The sequence below is a fragment of the Rhinoderma darwinii genome, chromosome 5 (assembly GCF_050947455.1).
Source record: "Rhinoderma darwinii isolate aRhiDar2 chromosome 5, aRhiDar2.hap1, whole genome shotgun sequence".
Lineage (NCBI taxonomy): Eukaryota > Metazoa > Chordata > Amphibia > Anura > Rhinodermatidae > Rhinoderma > Rhinoderma darwinii.
The window spans coordinates 30056780-30071743 of record NC_134691.1 but is presented as its reverse complement, the minus strand read 5'-3'; the positions used below and the strand labels follow the sequence as shown (position 1 = coordinate 30071743).

The window sequence follows — 14964 nt, the reverse complement described above, 5'->3', positions numbered from 1 at the left end:
ATATATAAATGACTTGGGTTATTGGGGGTAGTGTAGACAAATTTTTGTAAAGAAATATGCCGTGTTCTGTATATGAAATCTGATGTGGGAGATGGGATATCTGAGGTGATACATGTAGAAGTGTGGAGGTTGTTCTCTTCATGGGAACTGTTGCTTTGGCCAGAATAAAAGAATAGGATAATATAGATAACATACAAGTCCTGGGGCAAGCGACTACCAGGGTCAATAGACCCCTACGGGAATGATGCCAGATAAAGGTGAACCCTGTTATCATGGGCGGCATTTCTGATCACATGCGATCTAAAATATATGTTGCACACATGGGAGTGTTCTGTATGAGGGGGGTGATGTAGAACGTGCCATATGTAAGGTAATACATGTGGGGGCGCAGGTATTGTTACATTCCTGGTAACATAGTATTTGTTTTATTAATGTGTGTGGGGTGTTGAATGGTCTAACAATATATATATATATATTTTTTTTATGATGAGCTGAAAAAATAAACTATGTCCTTGAGAGCACAAAGTACTTCTGGAAGCTTCCATGGAGCCCCTGAGACGTTGACAGTGAATTTTGAGGACATCTGAGCCGTGGCCAGAACCTCTCAAGAAGAAATCCAGACTTCAATAAGGATGACAACATTCATGATCCAAATGTAACCCTATAAATCCTTTGTTATTCCACATCTCGAATATGGAATTCAGTTTTGGGCTCCACATTGTAGAAAACATATATGAGTGCTGGAGGGAGTTCAAATATGAGGGAATATAATTTTTTTTTTCCAAAAATATGTCAAATTTTTTTTTTTCAAGCCATGTTGTCCTTATAGACACACCACCTTTTTGCACCTTTTGTTGTGTGTCGCTGTTAATCAAAGGTCTGGTCAATAATTTATTACTTCTGCATCATGTGGCCCTAATAGAGACGGAGTCAAATATTTGAAAGAAAGAAATAAAAAGTGGGCCACATAGTACATCTACACTTTTTTTTTTTTCATGACTTTACATTTATATATTTATTTTACTATTCTATATTTATTTTACTGATGTGAAAGTCAGGTGGAGAAGCACGAGGGACCAATACCGCCGTGAAATGATCACCAAAGGGAAGGGTGGTACCGCTCTGAGCAAAAAAAAGGCCATATAATTTTTCTCGCCAGTTATCCTTTCTCAAACACGTTTTGGAACTTCGGCCGTAAGTATCCATTAAAACATGAAAACTTTGCCTTTCAAAGTTTTCCCGCGCCTAGGGAAAAATTAATTATCGCACCAAATATGTAAGAAATGTTTGAGATATTTGTTTCACACTAATACCACCTGCACCAATGTCTATAAGGGGTCCCCTGAACACCAAATTTGAATTTGATCCTGATGCAAAAAAAAAACCCTGTAAATGTAATATTAATAATTATAATTTCTCCTTAAATATCAGCTGTGAGGACAACCTAGTGGGCGATCTGGAGGAAGACGAGAGAACAGAGATGGTGGAGAGGAGAATTGTGGAAGATAACCCAAGTCCAGAACAGGAACAATAGGATTGCGAGATTCCTGTGAGATCTGGGCCAAATGTTCAAAGCTCGAACACTGCAGAAAATACTTCTCGCTCCATAGTTGCACCAAAAAGAAAAAAAAGAGTGGAGCCATCCACAGCGAGCCAGGTGGACACAAGGGTTTTGGATTACTTGTCACGACATCAGCCTGAGGATGAGGTGGACATATTTGTTCGGTCCATGGCTCCTATTTTGCGCCATATCCCTGTGGAGCATCGCCTGAGAACTCAATCAGCGGTGATGATCATATTTGAAGCAGCAACCGCCCCCCCCAATGACCCAATTGAGTGCTTTACTTAATTGGAGCACTGGCAGCTATTTGGCCACACTACCCCTCAGTCACATTTGCCACAGAGCTATGCTTCACCGCCTCCTCCTATTCCGCAGAATAGTCCATATTTTCAACGCCAGATAGCTCCGGAACCTCCAAATTTTAATTGTGGTGGGTACTACCATCCACATGATCCTTACGCCAATCCACCTCCTTGGCAACCTGCTGCACAACCACCCTCTGAGCGAATGGAGGCAGTCCATCAACTGTTTCACCATCCTCTCCCGACTTGTATCATTTGTAATTTGATCTGAAATTTCAAAAAGAGAAAAAGGTTATTGTAATGACAGGGAAAGGGAAACAGACAAGTGCGCCCTAAACTACCCGCCACTCAGTCCCTGCCTACTTGCAACGACCCGCCCTAGGCGACGGGGTACAACTGGGCAACGGTCCCTACACTCAATAAGTGCACGACAGACAACCAGACAAGGAAACACAGAACAAAGGGAAATGGGGCAGTTGCCCACGGCAACACCGTGAGCAACAAGAGTAGTAAACGAGCCAAGTCAAACCAGGAGAGTACGAGGTGCCAAACGCAGAGCAGGAGAGTAGTGAACAAGCCGAGTCAAACCAGGAGTGTACGAGGTACCAAACGCAGAGCAGAAGAGTAGTCAGTAAGCCAGGGTCAATATGAAGCAGGGACAAGTAGTTCAAGAAGCTGCAGCAGGGCCAGGAAACCAACAGAGAAGAATCACAAGCAAGGAGGAACAGGAAAGGCAGGTATAAATAGACAGAGGGCGGGAGCTAGCTCCGTCTGGCCAGGCTGTGATAGGCTCTCCCACTCCTAAGCTTGCCATCCTGAGTGGTGGAAGATGGAGTCAGTCTCACAGACATAGAAGCAGGTGCAGACTGATTACCTATGGGCGTGGATACAGAAGCTGTGCCTGGCAGATCCTTAACAGTACCCCCCCCTTTTATGAGGGGCCACCGGACCCTTTCTAGATGGACCTGGTTTATTGGGGAAACTAAGGTGGAACCTCCTGACCAATACCCAGCGTGAACATCCCGGGCGGGTACCCAAGTCCTCTCCTCAGGCCCGTATCCTCTCCAATGGACCAGGTACTGGAGGGAGCCTTGGACCATCTTGCTGTCCACAATCTTGGCCACCTCGAATTCTACCCCTCAGGGGTGAGAACGAGGACAGGAGGTTTCCTCGAGAGAGCCAAGGACCGGGAGCAGCGTTTAAGGAGGGAGGCAGGAAACACGTCGTGTACTCGAAAAGATGGGGGCAACTCCAGTCGGAAGGAGACAGGATTGAGGACTTCAATGACCTTGTACGGCCCTATAAACCGGGGAGCAAACTTCTTGGACGGGACTTTAAGGTGCAAGTTCTTTGACGATAGCCACACCAGATCCCCGACCATAAACAAGGGGTTAGCAGAACGTCTTCTATCTGCCTGAGTTTTTTGTATGCTCTGGGACGCCTCTAGGTTCTTCTGAACCTGGACCCAGACTGTGCACAGTTCCCGATGAACGACCTCTACCTTGGGATTGTTGGAACTACCAGGTGAAACGGAGGAGAACCGTGGATTAAACCCAAAATTACAGAAAAAGGGGGAGACCCCTGACGAGTTACTGACCCGGTTATTAAGGGAAAATTCGGCGAGGGGAATGAATGAGACCCAATCATATTGACAGTCAGAGATAAAACACCTTAAATATTGTTCTAGAGACTGATTAGTCCTCTCGGTTTGGCCATTAGTTTCAGGATGGAAGGCAGAGGAGAAGGACAGATCAATCTCCAACTTTTTACAGAAGGCTCTCCAAAACAAAGAAACAAATTGTACCCCTCTGTCAGAAACAATATTGACAGGGACCCCATGGAGACGCAGGATGTGTTTGACAAACAAGGTAGCTAACGTCTTAGCATTGGGTAGTTTTTTGAGGGGCACAAAGTGGCACATCTTACTGAAGCGGTCTGCTACAACCTACACCACCGACTTGTCTTGAGATGGAGGCAAATCGGTGATAAAATCCATGGAGATATGGGTCCAAGGTCTCTGGGGAATGGGCAAAGAACGTAGTAAGCCCGCTGGTCGGGACCTGGGAGTCTTGGACCTAGCACAAACCTCACAAGCGGCGACGTAGGCCTTAACGTCTTTAGGCAACCCAGGCCACCAATAGTTTCTGGCAATGAGGTGCTTGGTACCCAGGATGCCTGGATGACCAGATAGTGCGGAGTCATGATTTTCCCTAAGTACCCTTAGCCGGAATTGCAGGGGAACAAACAGCTTGTTCTCAGGAAGGTTCCCGGGAGCTGAACCTTGATCAGCAGCAATTTCAGAGCCTAAATCAGAATCAATAGAGGAAATGATTATACCTGGAGGCAAAATACAAGCAGGATCTTCCTCCGAAGGAGGGCTGGCCATGAAGCTACGCGACAGTGCATCAGCCTTAATATTTTTAGACCCAGCCCTATAGGTAACCAAAAAATTGAATCTGGTAAAAAATAACGCCCATCGAGCTTGTCTCGGGTTTAGCCTCCGGGCCGATTCTAGGAAAACCAGATTCTTGCGGTCGGTAAGGACCGTTACCTGGTGTCTAACCCCATCCAGGAAGTGGCTTCAAATGGCCATTTAATGGCTAAGAGTTCGCGGTTGCCAATATCATAGTTACTCTCAGTGGGCGAAAACTTCCTGGAGAAGTAGGCACAGGGACGGAGATGGGTGAGGGACCTGGTACCCTGGGACAAGACAGCCCCCACTCCAACCTCGGACGCGTCAACCTCCACGATAAATGGCTCCATTTGGTTGGGCTGAACCAACACCGGGGCCGAGATAAAGCACTTCTTAAGGACCTCAAAATCCTGGACAGCCTCAGGAGGCCAGCGGAGGAGATCAGCACCTTTGCGAGTGAGGTCCGTAAGAGGCTTAGCGATGACCGAGAAGTTAGCAATAAATCTTCTGTAATAATTAGCGAACCCCAAGTAGCACTGTAACGCCTTCAGGGAGGCAGGTTGGACCCATTCCGCCACAGCCTGGACCTTGGCGGGGTCCATGCAGAATTCATGAGGAGTGAGGATTTGACCCAAAAATGGTATCTCCTGCACCCCAAACACACATTTTTCGGTCTTCGCAAACAGTTTGTTTTCCCGAAGGACCTGGATCACCTTCCTGACATTTTCAATGTGGGAGGACCAGTCCTTGGAAAACACAAGTATGTCATCAAGGTACACTACAAGAAATACCCCCAGGTAATCTCTTAAAATCTAATTTATGAAATTCTGGAAGACCGCAGGAGCATTACACAACCCAAAGGGCATGACGAGGTATTCAAAATGACCTTCGGGCGTGTTAAACGCAGTCTTCCACTCATCCCCCTCTTTGATGCGGATAAGGTTATACGCCCCCCGTAGATCAAACTTAGAGAACCATTGGGCCCCCTGAACCTGATTAAAGAGATCAGGAATCAGAGGAAGGGGATACTGGTTCCTTACAGTGACCTTATTCAAGCTTCGGTAGTCAATGCATGGCCTAAGACCACCATCCTTCTTCCCTACGAAGAAGAAGCCAGCACCTACCGGAGAAGTAGAGGGACGAATGTAACCCTTGGCCAGGCATTCCTGGATATACTCTCTCATGGCTTCACGTTCGGGACAAGAGAGATTAAATATCCTTCCCTTAGGGAGCTTAGCTCCTGGTACCAAATCGATAGCGCAATCGTATTCTCTATGAGGAGGCAACACTTCGGAGGCCTCCTTAAGAGAAAACATCAGCGAAGTCCTGAACAAACTCAGGTAGAGTGTTCACCTCCTCAGGGGGAGAAATAGAATTAACAGAAAAACATGACGTCAAGCATTCATTACCCCATTTGGTAACCTCCCCAGTATTCCAATCAAACGTGGGATTATGCAACTGCAACCAGGGAAGGCCTAAAACCAAATCGGACGATAATCCCTGCATCAACAGTACAGAGCACTGCTCCAAATGCATGGAGCCAACAAGGAGTTCAAAAACAGGGGTATGCTGTGTAAAATAACCATTAGCAAGAGGAGTGGAGTCGATACCCACTACCGGGACAGGTTTAGGCAAATCAATCAAAGGCATAGCTAGAGACATAGCAAATTCCACAGACATGATATTAGCAGACGACCCTGAATCCACGAAGGCACTGCCGGTAGCAGACCTACCACCAAAAGAGACCTGAAAGGGAAGCAAGATTTTATTACGTTTCATATTTACGGGAAATACCTGTGCGCCCAAGTGACCTCCCCGAGGATCACTTAGGCGCGGAAGTTTTCCGGCTGCTTATTCTTACGCCTAGGACAGGTGTTCACTTGATGCTTGTCATCCCCACAATAGAAGTAGGGACCATTCTTCCTGCGGAACTCTCTACGTTGTTGGGGGGACACGGAGGCCCCGAGTTGCATAGGTACCTCCGAGTCTTCCGTGGAAGAACGAAGCAACGGAACCTCGGGAGGCATCATGGGGGAGTCAGAGGAGAAAACACAAAAACGTTCACGTTGTCGTTCCCTGAGACGTCGGTCAAGTCGTACCGCTAAAGCCATAACCTGGTCTATGGAGTCAGAAGAGGGATAGCTAAATAGCAGGTCTTTCAGGGCGTTCGACAGACCCAACCTAAACTGGCACCTTAAGGCAGGGTCATTCCACCGAGAAGCTACGCACCACTTCCTAAAGTCAGAGCAATACTCCTCAACAGGTCTCTTACCCTGACGTAAGGTCACCAGCTGACTCTCGGCAAAGGCAGTCCTGTCAGTCTCGTCATAAATGAGTCCGAGAGCAGAAAAGAAAAGATCAACAGAGGAAAGTTCAGGGGCGTCAGGAGCCAAGGAGAAGGCCCATTCTTGGGGCCCTTCCTGGAGCCGGGACATAATTATACCCACCCGCTGGACCTCAGAACCTGAGGAGTTGGGCTTTAAACGAAAATAGAGCCTACAACTCTCCCAAAAGGAGAGAAAAGTCTTCCGGTCCCCTGAGAACCGGTCAGGCAACTTGAGGTGGGGTTCAAGAGGTGAGGTGAGGGGCACTACCATGGTAGCATCAGGCTGGTTGACCCTCTGAGCCAGGGCCTGGACCTGTAGGGAGAGACCCTGCATTTGCTGAACCAGGGTCTCAAGGGGGTCCATAGTGGTGTGAGGGACCAGGGTAGAGTAGGTATATGGGCTTGTGATTATGTAATGACAGGGATAGGGAAACAGACAAGTGCGCCCTAATATACCCGCCACTCAGTCCCTGCCTACTTGCAACGACCCGCCCTAGGCGACGGGGTACAACTGGGCGACGGTCCCTACACTCAATAAGTGCACGACAGAAAACCAGACAAGGAAACACAGAACAAAGGGAAACGGGGCAATTGCCCACGGCAACACCGTGAGCAACAAGAGTAGTAAACGAGCCGAGTCAAACCAGGAAAGTACGAGGTGCCAAACGCAGAGCAGGAGAGTAGTGAACAAGCCGAGTCAAACCAGGAGTGTACGAGGTACCAAACACAGAGCAGAAGAGTAGTCAGTAAGCCAGGGTCAATACGAAGCAGGGACAAGTAGTTCAAGAAGCTGCAGCAGGGCCAGGAAACCAACAGAGAAGAATCACAAGCAAGGAGGAACAGGAAAGGCAGGTATAAATAGACAGAGGGCGGGAGCTAGCTCCGTCTGGCCAGGCTGTGATAGGCTCTCCCACTCCTAAGCCTGCCATCCTGAGTGGTGGAAGATGGAGTCAGTCTCACAGACATAGAAGCAGGTGCAGACTGATTACCTATGGGCGTGGATACAGAAGCTGTGCCTGGCAGATCCTTAACAGTTATTTTTATTTATTAACAGACTCTGCCTTTGACTGTTATTTATGGTCTGTTTTATGTTTTTTGATAAAGTATTGTGTTGAAAATAATTATATTGTCTTTGCGTTTTTACTTTTTTGAGGCTCAAGATGATTTTCATATTTTTACTTTTTTTGCAACAATGAACTTTTAAACACACTACATCACATTTTCATTTTTCAATTTTTTTTAACAAAACATATATATACAAAAATACTTTGCGATAAAAAAATACACTCACGTACATATAACGCTCCGTTATTCGCACGCGCAAATCAGACACTCTCGTGTGAATGATGCCTAAGTTTACAATTATAGCGTTCAATACACTGTGGCAAGAAACTTTAAATTCCCCATTTTTAATGGCTTTTCAATGGCTTTTGTTGCGTTAAGTTATAAGTTATCTTGCTGCAGCAAGTTGTCAGGGTTAAGTTTGCTATTGTACATCTGTAGGAAAGGGTTCTTTAGGCCTTATGCCCACTTCAGTTTTTTTTGTCACGGTGCTATCCGTTTTTTCAACTGATAGCACCCAGACACATTTATTTCAATGGGGCCATGCACACTTCCGTTGTTTTAATGGAACTGTGCAGCTGTTCCGTCAAAAGTAGTGCAGGTCCTACTCCTGCCCGTTTTTGACAGAACAGTCTCGGCCTTTTCATTGAATTTGGTCCGTGAAACAACGGACTGCACATGTAAGCCATCCGTGTGCGGCCTGTGTTTGACGGAACCGTCATTAGCGGCCGTACAACGGCAGACGGAAGTGTGCATGAGGCCTTAGGCCCTGTTCACACTGAGTTTTTTGCAGGAGGAATATTCTGCCTCAAAATTCCGTTTGGGATTTTGAGGCAGATTTTGACCTGCCTGCACGCCGTTTGCCGCGATTTTCGATGCGTTTTTTGCAGCATTTTTCGCTCGCGCTCATTGAGTGCTACGGGCAAAAAACGGCGCCAAATACGCTTTCTCTGCCTCTCATTGATGTCAATGGGAGGACACAGGCGTAAACGCCCGAAGATAGGGCATGATGCTTCTTTTTACCGCGAGATGGTTTTTCCGCTTGCGTTAAATAAACGCCTCCGTCTCCCATTGAAATCAATGGGAGGCATTTTTGGCAGTTTTTTGGTGCGGTTTCCGCGTCAAAAAACTTGTCAAATAACTCAGTGTGAACAGGGCCTTACAGTTAGGCCAGGTTTACATGTAGCGTAAATACTGCAGATTTTCCTCAACGGATTTAATTGCAGAAAATCTGCAGCATAATCCATTAGCAGTAAAGTGAAAGAGATCTGAACAAATCTCATCCACATGCTGCGTAAAAAATCAGCCGAAAAAACGTTTATAAATTTACCTGCGGTGCGTTTTTTTAATCTGTAGCATGTCAATTTATGCTGCAGAATCGCTGGTTTTCTGCTGTTGGTTTAGCCCATTGAATTCAATCGGGAGGTAAAAGCCGCAACAAAAAGCAGATGTTGTGATCTTTGCAGCAAAAGATTCCACTGCAAAAATCGGAAATCAGAAAAAAAAACTCCATACAGTCTGGCCTCCAGGGATGATGTTTCATCCCACGTGACTGCTGCAGCCAATGACAAGCTGCAGCGGTCACATGGGATGAAACATCATCCCAGGAGGCCGGACTGCAGGACGTCAGAGGGACGTGTCACCATAAGTGTAGACTACGGGTAAGTATAGACTTTCTTTTACGTGCTGTTTTCTGCAGCGGATATTCCGGATGAAAAACTGCACCACAATTTGGTGCGGTTATAAGGCCGGAATTTCCTGCGGCGTCTAGGGTGGATACGCTGTGTACCTCTATGCAGCGTATCTGCCCTGTGTGAATTTAGCCTAAGATTAGTCAATTTATGAAATTCTCTACTCCAAGTAGGAAATTCAGATACAATGACAGCATTCAAATATGGGCTAGATGTTTATATAATGATAAATGGCATTGTAGTTATAATTAATTTAGAAATGAATGATGTAGAATTGATATGAAGAAGGTTGTACTTGATGGACATGTCATTTTTCAACTTAAGTTATTATATAACATTTTGACTCTAGAATATCGAGCAGATGACGGTTTAGTCAGAAGAGTTTATTGGACCAAGTATGAAGAAATAAAATCCCCATCCTCTTGAGAAGCAATTCTAAATTCAATAACGATGACTATAGTTCAAACTCTAGAATTCTGTGTGGCTCTGTCATTCACTTGAACAGGACTAAGTTGCAATACCAGACACAACTCATAAACCAGAGTGGCACTGTTTCTGAAAGAAAGCAGCCATGTTTTTCTAATCTCATTCAACCTCTTTAAACCCTTAACGACCCGTTACGTAAAGTTACGTCATTGCAGCTAAGGACTTGGCGCAACATCCTTCTTTAATCCGGTGTAGAAATAAAAAAAATGGTACTTTTAATTTAAAAAATGTAGATTTTATTTTCACGGCCCAATTCAAATCAATTCAACAAAAACCCTGTGGGATCAAAATGTTCACTATACACCTAGATTAATTCCTTGAGTGGTGTAGTTTCCTAAATGGAGTCACTTTTGGGGGTTTCCACTGTTTTGCTTGCTCAGTGGCTTTGCAAATGTGACATGACGCCCAAAAATCATTCAAGCAATGCTTGTACTCCAAAAGCCATATTGCGCACCTTCCTTTCTGAACTTTGCTGTGTGTCTAAACAGCAGTTTAGGACCACATATGGGGTATTACAATACTCAGGAGAAAGTGCTTTACAAATGTTGGGGTGCCCTTACTCCTTTATTCCTTATGAAAATGGAAAAATCTGAGCTAAAACTTTTGAGAAAAAAATTTAGATTTTCTTTTTAACAGCCTAATTCCAATGATTTCAGAAAATAACCTGTGTGTAAAGGATCTGCCAGGCACTACGTCTGTGGATACTCCCAGGATTAATCAATCGACACCTGAGGCCAGACCTCTTAGACTGACACCGGCTCCCACCAATCAGGGTGGTAGGCTCAGGAGTGGGAGAGTCTATCGCGGCCTCGTCAGTCGGAGTTAGCTCCGCCCCCTGTCCATTTATACCTGCCGTTTTCTCTTCCTCATTGCTTGTGATTCTTCTTGGTTTTCTGGCCCCACTGCTGCCTTGCTCCAGCCTGCTTCTGCTGTGCTTCAGCCTTGCTTCAGTTCCCGCTTATCCTGCTTCGCTCTGCCCCCGGCTTGCTTCCTGCTCCGTGCTCTGCGTTTGTATACTTCATTACATCCTGATCCTGACTACTCGTTCACCACTCCGTTCCCTCACGTTGTTCCGTGGGCTACTGTCCCTTCCCTTGCTTGTTCCCTGTTTGTATCCCCTTGCACTTAGTCAGTGTAGGGACCGCCGCCAAGTTGTACCCCATCGCCTAGGGCGGGTCATTGCAAGTAGGCAGGGACAGGGCGGTGGGTAGATTAGGGCTCACTTGTTCCCTTCACCTCCTTCCACCATTACACTGTGGGTCAAAATGCTCACTACACCCCTAGATGACTTCCTTGTGGGGTATAGTTTCCAAAATGGCATATTTTTGGAGGTGTTTCCACTGTTTTAGCACCACAAGACCTCTTTAAATCTGACATGGTGCCTAAAATATATTCTAATTAAAGCGAGGCCCGAAAATTCACTAGGTACGCCTTCATTTTTTAGGCCTGTGTTTGAGTCAAGTAGAACACTGGGGCGACATGTGGGATATTTCTAAAAAAAAAAAAAAAAAGCATAATCTGGGCTATAACTATTGAGTTATGTTTCTCTGGTTAAACCTTCTCTGTTGCAACAAAAAATGGATTAAAAATGTATTTCTGCAAAAAAAATGAAATTTGTATATTTCAACTCCACTTCGCTTTAAATCCTGCAAAACGCCTAATGGGTTAAGAAACGTTTTAATGCTGTTTTGAATACTTTGAGGTGTGCAGTGTATAAAATGGGTTGATTTTTTGGGGGTTCTGATATATAGGCCCCTCAAAGCCACTTCAGAACTGAACTCGTCCCTAAAAAATAGGTTTTAAAACTTTTTCTTGAAATTATGAGAAATTGCTGCTAAAGTTATAAGCCTTGTAAGCTCGAGAAAAATAAAAGGACGATCAAAAAATGATGTCAATATAAAGTAGACATATGGGAAATGTGAACTGGTAACTATTTTGTTTGGTATTACTATCCGTCTTACCAGCAGATACATTTAAATTTAGAAAAATTCTATTTTTTCCAAATGTTAAAAATTGCTCTAAATGTTAGTGTTTTTCATAAATAAATACTGAATGTATGGACCAAATTATACCACTAACATAAAGTACAACGAGTCACAAGAAAACAACCTCAGAATCGCTTGGATAAGTAAAACCATTCCAAAGATATTATCACATAACTTGAGTTATGTTAGATTTGAAATAATGGGCTGTGTCCACAAGGCCAAAACTGTCTTTAAAGGGTTAAAGTGGTTCACTGCTTTAGGCCTAATTCACACGACCGTGTTCGGTCTGTGATATACGGTCCGCATGTCAGCCGCATTTCCCTGACCGAACACAGTGCAGGGAGCCGGGCTCCTATGTATGACGCTAGGTTTCCTTGCCTCCTTGCGGGACTTCTGTCCCATGCTAAAGACGTGATTACATTATGATGAAGCAATAAAAAATTGGATACAAACTTTTTAATGTGCTGCGAAAAGCAATGTATCTGGTTTTTTTTTCGGGTTGGAATTCAGTAATTTTAAGCAACCATCAAGGGAAATCTGCCCAGAATATTTCCCAGGTTCAATCACCTTTCTCACCAGGCTTTAAACAGGGGGAGACTGATAACCTCGTTTTAGTCTCCTTTTAATTACAACTCTAAAACTTTCTCACTCTTCTTGACCTAGACGAGGGATTAAGAACGAAGGATCTGCTAAGAAATTCTGGAAAAATAAAATCACATGTAAAAATAAAATACGAGATTTGATGCAATACTATGACCTTAAGGGGGGATTCAGACGAGCGCGATTTGCGCGCGTGCAGGCCGCGTATTTTCTGCGCATCACGCACAGCACTATAGAAGTCAATGAGGCAGTTCAAACAGTGCGTGATTCTTGCGCAGCGTTTGTTCGCTGCGTACTATACGCGACAGGTTCAAAAACTCTGCGTATTTCACGCATCACGCACCCATTGAAGTCAATGGGTGCGTGAAAATCACGCATGTCATACGCTGGCAGCAGCTGCGAACGCGCGTTTTTCACGCAGGACACGTTGTCTCAATGCAAATGAGTTTGAACTAACTAGTTGAAACCAGCAGAAAAGCAGGAAGTTGGTTAGACAGCAGGTTTTGCAAAAGAGGCCACACCGTTTGCAAAAGCACCACAAGCACTTTGCAGGCATGCCTCGGCAGATGGATGTTGGGAAGCTCATTCGGTTAGTTCAGGAGCGGCCGGAGGTCTGGAACACCCATGCGGAGTCGTACCATGACCGCACATTGAAGGAGGCAGCATGGGAGCAGATAGCAGAGGCGCTATTTGAGCAGGAGTGGGCCGACAGCCGCACCCGTGACCGGCTACAAATTGGTGAGTGGATATCTGTGTGTCGCCATTGATGTGTATAATGACATCCATATTGGATATTGCGTCCCTGCTGAATAATTGCCTGTCATTACCAACGTTTCGGTTCAGTGCCATCTTTATATATAGTATCATCAACTTAGGCTTGTTCTTGTGTAGACGTGTGTTTAATAACACCAGTTTATACATGCACTGTCTGTGTGCGCACTCACATCTGCTGAGTTGAATCAATGATGTGTTCTTATTCATCATACAGTGGACGATGTAAAGAGACGGTGGCGCAGCTCGAGGGACCAGTTCCGTCGAGAACATGGATCCGGCGCCCGTAGCGGAGATGGTGGTCCCCAAAAACGGCGCTACATGTACTACGAGCAGCTGTTGTTCCTGCGGGAAATAATGGACATGCGACCGTAAGTACTCGTTGTTGTCCCTTTGTGGCCACGTCACCCTCCAAACATGTTACATACCCCAAAACGCCTTGGTGTTTGCACATGACATTTGTTTCCTCAACTGACGTGTCCCCTATATTATAGAACTAGCGACACTCTGGATGCTTCAGAAGAGGAGGCACGGCCCCAGTGTAGCCAGGCGTCCGAAGCCGCTGCTCCCCTGGTCGCCCTCACCCCGGAGGCCACTAGAGAGGATCCTGGTCCAGTCGCCTCAGCGCCTGAAGCAGGACAACCGGACCAAGTGGCACCTAGACAAGCAGCACCCCGCCGCAGACGTCCTGGTAACCCACCCGCAGCTGCACAGGTGGACGCCCGTGTTCTGGAGTACCTGCGCCGTGCAGCCGATGAGGACCAGCACGATTTTTTTTGCCGGAGCATGGCACCTTTGATGCGGCGGGTACCAGAGGATAGGTTGGTGCGGCTGCAAATCAATATGCTGTCTTTAATCGACTGTGCGACACCCCCGCTAAGTCCAGGCCGGTGCTTTACTTCTCTGGAGCACTGGCGTAGTGTATATATGCCCTCAGCGCGTGCCCATGTGCCAAGGCCCTCCCAACCTGCCCCCGTCTTCTCGCAGATGGCGCAATACCCTCCTGCCCCAAGATACCTCTCCCCTGCCCCAATGCCTGGGCCAGTCCATCACTTTCCTCAATACTCCATACCTGGGCCAAGTTTACAGGCTCACATGCAGCCTCAGGGTTACCACCCGCAGTATCAACCCCAATATGCTGTGCAGGAACAGGCTCCTCAGGGCCGGGGACAGCAGAGTGGTGCGGAACGGTCGGGTTACAGCTCGCCGACCCATGCCTATCAGAATCTTTAGGGGCTCTTTTTTTCTACCGACACATGTTAGAAATCGATGACATGCTAGGAATTTGTTGTATATGCATCATGTTGGTGCACTTTTTTGTTCGGGTATGTTTTCCCGCCTCTGTATTTATTTGGCTGATATGGCGAGTATGTGCCACAAACATGACTACTACTAAAGTTCGATATTTTGAAGTTCTGTGTGGACAATCCTTTTGTTACCTTGCACACCTTTTCGACTGCCTCTACCGCTAGGAGGTGCTGTTGCCTTAGAGGTTGTGACGGTATTAGATTTCTCCACCACATCTTTGAGGTCTTCGTTGTTCGGAAGGGGTTTGGAATACCAGGAACTCAGCTGTAATTAGTATAGTTAGTGTTTGGCCAGAACTAACTTTACTCCCCCCGAAACGCTCACATACATATAGGCCAGGAAATACATAGTTTCCACAAGAGGATGTGATGTCCATGCATTCCTGCCGTCTAAAAAGGGTATTCCAAGCGCCTACCGAGCTTTAAGCTCGCAACCCACGTCAAGGGGCCTCAAGTTTTG

The 14964-nt window shown here is 46.0% G+C and overlaps 1 protein-coding gene across 1 annotated transcript; it reads left to right on the top strand.

Annotated features, from left to right (window-relative positions):
- Positions 1-12641: 12641 nt before the first annotated feature.
- Positions 12642-14609, top strand: LOC142652355 (uncharacterized). Its single transcript, XM_075827984.1, has 3 exons — positions 12642-13164; positions 13415-13568; positions 13692-14609. Exons 1-3 carry the CDS (start codon positions 12981-12983, stop codon positions 14428-14430), a joined length of 1077 nt encoding a protein of 358 aa, XP_075684099.1. The 5' UTR covers positions 12642-12980; the 3' UTR covers positions 14431-14609.
- Positions 14610-14964: the final 355 nt, after the last annotated feature.

Bases quoted from the DNA above. Each gene is read 5' to 3' on its own strand.
- LOC142652355 (XM_075827984.1), top strand. From the start codon at position 12,981: ATGCCTCGGCAGATGGATGTTGGGAAGCTCATTCGGTTAGTTCAGGAG. The intron at 13,165-13,414 runs GTGAGTGGATAT...TTCATCATACAG, and splicing joins CCGTGACCGGCTACAAATTG to TGGACGATGTAAAGAGACGG. The intron at 13,569-13,691 runs GTAAGTACTCGT...CCTATATTATAG, and splicing joins GAAATAATGGACATGCGACC to AACTAGCGACACTCTGGATG.